This window comes from Tachysurus fulvidraco, chromosome 1 (genome assembly GCF_022655615.1).
Source record: "Tachysurus fulvidraco isolate hzauxx_2018 chromosome 1, HZAU_PFXX_2.0, whole genome shotgun sequence".
Classification (NCBI taxonomy): domain Eukaryota; kingdom Metazoa; phylum Chordata; class Actinopteri; order Siluriformes; family Bagridae; genus Tachysurus; species Tachysurus fulvidraco.
Window position 1 is genome coordinate 18,555,797 of NC_062518.1, and position 8,556 is coordinate 18,564,352.

Sequence of the window (8,556 nt, forward strand, 5' to 3'; positions counted from 1 at the left end):
CAATATTTGAGAAATGCTTCTGAAAACAAAAAACACAAAACAAAAACACAAAACAAACATGTAGCCAATGAGCAGAAAGGGGCGTGTCTTGTCGATATGGGCGGAGAGAGTGTTCAGTATGTGTGTGTGCCATTAGCAGAAAGCGGTTTTAACATTGACATGGAAGATAAAAACATAGAAAGAAAGAGAAGAAAGGCTTACTAATTGCTAATTAATATAGGATCAGCTTTCCAGCGCTGGAGAGAACTGAAGGAGCAGGAAGTTGGCCACATATTCACAGGCTGCAGTTTCCCGAGTCAGTAACTCCAGAGCTAAACGCTGTTACTACACAAATAACACCTCTTTTCTATCGTAGTAATGTAGAGAGGCAGCTACAACCGCGTTTTGTGTAGTAACAGCGTTTAGCTCAGGAGTTATTCAGTATATCGTCAAGACACGCCCCTTTCTGCTCATTGGCTACACGTTTGTTTTGACATTTGTTTAGTTTGTCGTCCCGACTCGGTTTTCTGAAGCATTTCTCAAACGACGGAGACCGAACCTTTAAACAGCGCTACTTTCATTTCAACCTCTTTTTGTTTTTTTCTTTCTTTCTTTCTAAATATTCGAATGAAATAATTCCATTTTTTTTCCTCCTCCTTTGGGTTCCTCCCACATCACCCCCCCCTCCTACCTCAGCCTCAGTTCCGACTCCACTCCTCCTTTTCCGTTCAGTTCTGTTCCTCCCTCTTTCTTGCACTTTAACCCGGCACGTTCTTTCCCAGAGAAAGAAAGGAAAAAGTAAGAAAGAAAGAGAGCAAAATGAAATGAAACTTCATGTGACGTTATGGCTCACCCGTCTTGTCTCCAGTGTTTTCTTTCTCCCTTGTCCTCCTCCTCCCCTTTTGTCCCCTTTTTTTGTCCAGCCCTGCTCTCACACATTACCCAATCTTGACACAGGCCAAGTGGGCGGCGTCTATCACTCGGTGATGTCACTGATGGACTCTGTAATGTCTGTGATGGACAGCTGGGACTGTAGGAAGAAGGAGGAGTGTTGTCCCCAGTGTAGCTGCCTAGTCTGCAGAAACCCACGCTTCTTATAAACGCTTTTGAAAGACAATCAAAAACAATCTGAGAACGAGAGAAACACGAACCGATCCAAACGAACACAAACAGAACCAAAACCAAACCACACGCTCCTTCTGAGCGAATGTCAGAGAAGTCTGGGTTTATCTCTTTTTTTTGTCATTGTGGTGTTTCTTTGCACGTTTCATATCTTCTAAGACGATTCATTAAACAGAGACGATACAGAGCAGTGATGCTGTCATGTGTCTGAAAAGCCTCTTTGCTGTCTCTCGTTGTCTCCGAAAGCTGACCGCAAGGAGTTCTAGCATGGTACGGCCTCTCCTCCGCCTCATGTGGCATCGCCGTCCATCCTGTGTGAAAGGGGGCAGGGCAGTGGGCGGGGCTAAACATCACGCAAAATCCCACACCATGTCAGGTGTTGTTATTGTTGTTGTTGTTGTTGTTGTTGTGATGGAAAAGTGGATGTAAAATGACACGTCCCCGTCGTCACACGTCCATCAGCTGGAGCATGTTAAACATCAACAAACGCCGGAGGTCCGTAGCTTCCGGTGTAGCCAAACGAAACCAGAAACGAGTCTGATTTTAAACTAAAGATTGAGCTGTCGCACGACATCCCCCTCGTAAGTCGTGTGACTCTTCACTCTGCGTGAGCGAGCAGCATTTGTTTAATCACATGAAGTGGCAGGACGTCAGTCTCTCCTTCAGGGGGAAATTTCGCTCGCTCTCGAGTCCGATTAAAGATTCCCCTCTATCACCATAGCAACAGGTACAAAAGTCATAACCACTGTGTCTGAAGCTGTTGGGAAATGTTCCAGTTCAGTGTCTGTAGTGTGTGTTCAGGAGGAAAGATGACGATGCAGCAGATAGTTATTTACCCCTGGTTTCAGTGTGAAACTACACAACATGTTGTGGCTGATGCAGAGCGTGTGCGGCGACCGGGATGTTGTGATGTGGCATAGAGACTCTTCCTGTCCACTTCTACATGTCTCTAATGTCCTCTCAGGGATGAAGAGGGACGAATGAGCTGGATATTACCAGAAACTTCAGACGTTTGTAAACACACACAGGATATTTACTCTTCTTTACTGATCTGTTTGTGTCCATAAACAGACACAAGACAAGAGTTAGTTGGAGAGACGGGTATTAAAACACACACCTGTCTGTTGTACACGTGTCTGTGGGGAAAACAAAGCTGTGTGTGTGTGTATCAGTGGACATGCCGTCTGTGCAAACGTGTGCATGAGCTGCTTTCTGTGCAGTGCTCATCACCCTTTCACGCTCTCTCTCTCTCTCTCACACACACTCACTCTCTCTCACTCGCTCTCTCTCTCTCTCTCATGGCATTAACTGCACTGCCTTCATCTTTCTATCTCATGTATCCATGCCGATCGTGGCTTTTTACATCGCTTTCTCTCTCTCTTTCTCACACACACACACACACACAGGATCTGGTGTTCATTTTTTCCCTCTTTTTATTCTATCCCCAGATTCAGCCACCAGTGACTCTGCTAAATCTAAGGTAAGTGATGAGTTAACTTCAGACCCAGAAGCAGGTTTTATTTTGTCTCTGTTAGTTTTTCTCTGACGTGTTGTTGCTTCTGCAGCAGGGCTCCTGGGGCTCAGGTAAAGACCAGTACAGCAGAGAGCTGCTGCGCTCATCCATCTTTGCCAGCCGCAAGCGCAAAAAACCCAAAGACAAACCTCAGATGAGCAGCTCGGAGGACGACCTGGACGCCAGCTTCTCCAAGAAAGAGGTTCAGGAGGAGAGCGAGAGGAACCGTGAGCCGAGCGAGGAGGTGGAGAGCGAGACGGGAGCGTGCGATCATCTAGAGAAGTCGGAGAGGTCGGAACAGAGCGTCGACGTTCCGACCGAATTTAAATCCGACATCCTGCCTCTGAAATCCGGCGAGTCTCCTAAAAGACACCAAGCGCAGAGAGAGAGGGAAATGGTGCGTCAGAATTCGCTCTCGGATCCACCGTCTGCGTCGTACGATGAAGGCTGCGTGTCGGATTTGGGGACGCTGAACAGCACAAGCTCTCAGGCGTCCGGGCCCAGAGTGAGACAGGGCAGGATTCCGGGTCCCTGGACCGAGAACGCAGGAGCCGAGGTGTGCAGCATCACGTCCGATTACTCCACCACGTCGTCCATGACGTTCCTGACAGGGATCGAGTCCACCGCGCTGAGTCCGGCTCACGACGCCGACGACGAGAGGAGCGAGCTCATCAGCGAAGGCAGGAACATCGATTCGGACAGCGAGAGCAACTTATCCGTGTTCGCTCTGACCCAAGACGACGTTTTATCTGTGCGAGAAGAATGCGGGGACTCGCCTTTTCAGAATCCCCCCGGCCTCCTTGTGTCACAGCGCATCGTGGCTGGGGACACGTTAGCGCGGAAGAGAGGAAGTCGGCAAAAAACGGACAGCGAGTCGTCGACCGACGGCGGACGCAGCGATAAAGAGTCGAGGATCTCCAAAATGCTGGATGTCGTCAAGGGGAAACCCGGCAGCAGCGAAAATGAGTCCGTGTGGCGAATCAAAATCACAGATCGCCTTAAGTGCAGACTCCGTGCCTCTGCCGACGACATGTTCGGTGTGGGATCTCAGCGCACCAGGTCCCCCGAGACACGCAGCAAACGCAAGACCAACATACGTCGCCGGCACACCATGGGCGGCCAGAGAGACTTCGCCGAGCTGTCCGTCCTTACCGGCTCCGAGCTCTCGGCCATGGATCGCTTAAAACCCAAATGCAGCTCGCAGGACTTCTCCATCGCAGACTGGATCGTCAGAGAACGGCACCGCACAAGCAACCCGGAGGTCAGCCTGGAAAACTCTGACCTTTTCACCGCAGGGGCCTTGGGATCCAGTTCGGGAATGTTAAACGGAGAAGCGACTGTGGCTCAGCTCAAAAGCTTCAGCTTAGCCTCCGACGCTCATCCACACAAACTGTCCGGGGTGCAGGTGGTCCGCTCGCGGTTCTATCAGTACCTGTGACGGAACGCAGCCGGTTCTGTTCGGGTTCTGATACTGACTGAAGTGTGAGTGAGAGTGTGGAAGGTACTTAATGCCAGGAGTTATTTTTTATACTGGATGTAAAAAGAAGGAAGGTACTGACGAAGGTTTCTGGTGGTCAGGAGGAGGTTCTTCTCCTCCCTCTGACTCCCAGAATCTGTTTTTAATTATTTCCTGTAAATGAATGAATTGTGATTCGACTCAAGGTCTCGGAGTGAAGAGGAACGTCTCTCGCTGCGGACCTGAAGAACCCCAGTGTTACCGCCCCGTTTAACAATTCCACTGGAATAACGACGATGATGATGAAGAAGAAGAAGAATTGGGGGAGGGGCGGCGTTATGTTCTCGGACAAAGTGAACGTGATTTTAGTAAAGTTTCTCTGACAACTTGTTGTGGCAAGTGTAAAGTCTCAACTCAACCAAAATGAAGAATGCATCTAACCTCTGATCTGCTTGCTCTATCGCTTCATAGTCTCTCTCTCTCTCTCTCTCTCTCTCTCTCTCTCTCTCTCACTCTCTCTTTGTTTTTATTTGTACATAGCTCCTTCCTTTTAATGTACATGTAATGATTTTTTTCCCAGCGTTTGAACTTTTGTGTAGTGTTTTTTTTTTTTAATGAATATAAAAATTAAGGCATGTCTCACGTTGCCACTTACACGTTCAGTCGTACGACCATCAAAAAAAAAGAAAAAAAAGAAAAAGATAAAAGTAAGATTTGCGTTAAGAAATTGTGCTGGATCTGGAGTTTCTTTTCCCATCAGCTCCACCAGAGGGCGCTGTTTTGCGTTTAATATCTGATCTCGAACACGTTTCCCTGCGTCGAGAAAATCTCCTCACTCCATACGTGTAGGTCACGTGTACTGACGTGTAGGTCCCGTGTACTGACGTGTTTACCTAAGTAAAGCTAGAGAGCAGTTGGTTCAGCTTCTGATCCACAGAGAGAAATGTTGATAAATGCTACACCAGAGGGCTTAAAGGTGATGTAATGTAATGTGGGAAACACGTGAGCGTCAAGCACGTCACAGAGACAAAAACAGGCCACGCCCACAAGAGACTAACTAGGAAGTAGAGTGTCGGTTGTGAACACGTGATTGACGTCAACACTCCTGACAAGAGGCTTTTTATTGCCTTTAAAATGACGACTAAATGAAAGCGCTTTAGTTTTTAATTCTCGCTGCAGGGAAACGTGGAGAAATTCACACGATGATCCATGTTTGTGTCTGAAAGTGAGACCGAACACCTGCAGACCTTCTGTACATCTGCTCGCATTCCACTTCTGTCTTAACCCCTCTTTTTTTATTATTATTATTATTCTAAAGAAAATCTTTGCATTTCAGCGTTTTAGACTTTTGTGTAAAATTGTGACACGTCTCTCCCGTCACGTCACTCGTCACCATGGTGACCGGTGTGTAGACTGGGCGGGGCCGAGGGACCGTACTGGACCACGTGCTTCATCTCCAGGGTGTGTGTGTGTGTGATTGTGTGCGTGTGTGTGTGTGTGTGTGGGGGGGGGTCTTGTTTTTTTTTTTTCTATCATGCCCTGTTCACTGATGTGGACAAATGAAACACTGGAAGAAAAAAACAAATAAAAATCAAAACACTTTGTGTGTGAACAGGACCGTGGAGTGTGTTGTGTTTTTACCGTCTGATCACACGTGAGTCTGTGGACGTGTTGTGTTTTTACCGTCTGATCACACGTGAGTCCGTGGACTGATTTCATTCTCAAAGCATCACCTTGTTTGAGCTGTTTAGTGAGGTAAAAAAAAAATCCTGCATAAATTAAAAAAAAAAAAACCCTAAACAAAAGTTGAATTAAAAACTAAATTAATATAATTTAAATAATCTAAAACACAAACTTTACTGAGGACGTTTGGGGGTCAATAACAACATATCTGTGATATATTTGTCACTCTTCTAGAGCTACATCTATAATTATTAATAATAAACGTGGTCAGTGAGAGACATAAAAGCTTTAAACTGTTTGTCAGCTCGAGGCTCATTAGGTGTGGTGGTGGTGTTGCAGGATCTTCAGTGAGTTGTTGTCCTTCAGCTCAGGTCCTGGAGACACCCTGCTGAATCCTCTACAGTGTCTCAGTAAACCCCAAACCCCAGATATCACTTGTTAATGTGTCACACAAGGGGGAAAGTTTCACGTGAGATCAGCATCACCACGTGTTAGACACTGATGAAACTGCAGCTGAGATTAGAACTAACTTCAGTTAAATTTAAGTGATCAGAGTGAATTACTAGCAAAGATTTGCGTCGTGCTTCAGCCGCTCAGGTCCTTTAAAAACAAAATGGACAATTTCGTTCATTAAGAGGAATAAAACGCCTTATGAGGATGAAGGTAAGAGCCGTGTGGAACAGAGCCGGGGTTCAGCGGATTACCCGCGCGCCGAGATTTTAGAGTGGCTGTGCTCACATTCACCACTAGATGGCACAAGAGCGCGATTTCGCATACACACCAGTGTTATCTAGCGTTTCATTAGTGTGTCGATTCGTCTGTTTTGTGTAAGACGAAGCCTTGAAAAACCTCCATAGGGGAAAAAAGCTTCAAATGAAACACAAGTCACTTTTAAAATGCTTTATGTACAAGTTACACACATCAGAGCAACAGAACGCCTGCGGTATCATTTCCACGTCTGTACAGTGACGCGTGAGCACTTTGAGCTTCTCTCAGCACACAAACGTCACAGTGGAACCACAGAGACACGTCGAACTGTGGGGGGAAAAGTACAACACATAGAATACAGAGGGGCCCAAAACCATCAGAGAGACACATCACCTTCTAGCATGCTGGGTTTAACAAAAACAAACAAAACTAAGCAACATTCCATACAAAGAAGAAGAAAAAAAAAAACAATCCTTCTGAGCGTCCACATGGATGCTGATGTGAAATACGCCTTAAAGATCCACACGGATGCTGTTTCACTACACGGTAACTACAGCAGCTGGACAGCTACAGGGACACGTGTATGATGGTGGTGATACCACACGTGAGTCTCCGAGTGCTGAGCTTCCAAACCCTCAGACCTGCTCACCAGTTTCAGTCAGAAAAAGAAATAATCCTACAGTTTGATTACAGACTTGTTTGGAATGCTTCTTTCTTTCTCTCTTTCTTTCTTTCTTTCTTTCTTTCTTTCTTCTACACTGATCAGTAGAAGCGTTAGAGCTAATACTTTGTTGTCCTGCTAAATAAAGCTGAGAGCTCTTTAGCCTTCAGTCAGAAAAACACATCGATCCGTTAACAAACAGAAGGAGGACGAAGGGAAGGAGACGGATGGAGAGATAAATTATGACAGGTGGTGTGGGAGGAAAGGGGAGCTTCAAAACACCTCCACAGTGGACTAGTTTTATTGACTGCACTCTCTATGGTTTGTAGTGATGTAGAGACGAGCTGACTAGCTGTTTATTGTGGGCGTGGCCTATTAGTAGCTTCTTAAATCTACTGTAAAGTTTAAGGAAACTGTTTGACCTTCATGTGAACTGGTGACTGGAACAGCGGCAGGTCTGAGTGAGTGTATCTCCCAGCCCGGTCTGATCATACTGCTGTGTGTGTGTGTGTGTGTGTGTGTGTGTGTGTGTGTGTGTGTGTGTGTGTTACAGCTTTACTCCAGTAAGGCACAGTGACTAAAATAATATTAGACTGTCTGCTTTTTTTCTCTGCTGCATGAATGTAATGTTTAAAATCACATCGATCATTAACCTGAACTCACAAATCAGAACAACACAGCGCTGCCCTAAACCATAAACCCTAAGCCCTAAACCCCAAGCCCTAACACCTAAACCCTAACACCTAACACCCAAGCCCTAACACCCAAACCCCAAACCCTAACACCCAAACCCCAAACCCTAACACCCAAACCCTAACACTTAAACCCCAAACCCTAACACCCTAAACCCCAAACCCTAACACCCAAACACCCAAACCCTAACACTTAAACCCCAAACCCTAACACCCTAAACCCCAAACCCTAACACCCAAACACCCAAACCCTAACACTTAAACCCCAAACCCTAACACCCTAAACCCCAAACCCTAAACCCCAAACCCTAACACCCTAAACCCCAAACCCTAAACCCCAAACCCTAAACCCCAAACCCTAAACCCCAAACCCTAACACCTAAACCCTAAGCCCCAAACCCTAACACCTAAACCCTAACACCTAAACCCTGGACTTAAACAGGACGGAGGACGAAACAAAGGAACGGAGCAGAGCTTTAGCTTTAAAGTCTGGATGTTTCCTCGTGTTCCAGGATACGTGTAGTGACGAGTTCTGCACTGAAGCTAAAGGCTAGTGGGCTGTCTGTCGTCTGTGGCTCAGTCTGACTTCCTCTGTGTCTATTAACATCAGCAAACCTTTAGTGTCCATCTCTAATACTTTGTTACGGTTACGATCCGTTGCTATGGCGATCAGAGGACAAGAAGGCGGGACAGTGAGCCGTTTGGTTGGACTGTTATTAGCAAGTGGATTTTGTATGCTAAG

General features: G+C 46.4%; 1 protein-coding gene across 6 annotated transcripts in view; it reads left to right on the top strand.

Moving 5' to 3' along the window:
- Positions 1 to 5,687, top strand: part of arhgap21b (Rho GTPase activating protein 21b) — a 36,354-nt gene extending 30,667 nt beyond the window's left edge. For 5 of the 6 annotated variants that reach the window (XM_047811794.1, XM_047811808.1, XM_047811812.1 and 2 more), the window contains 2 exons: positions 2,550 to 2,581; positions 2,667 to 5,687. In XM_047811794.1, the coding sequence (XP_047667750.1) occupies positions 2,550 to 2,581; positions 2,667 to 4,052 (1,418 nt within the window). In that variant the 3' untranslated portion in view covers positions 4,053 to 5,687. The remainder of the gene's footprint in view (positions 1 to 2,549; positions 2,582 to 2,666) is intronic. The other variant, XM_047811797.1, reaches the window with a different exon arrangement.
- Positions 5,688 to 8,556: the final 2,869 nt, after the last annotated feature.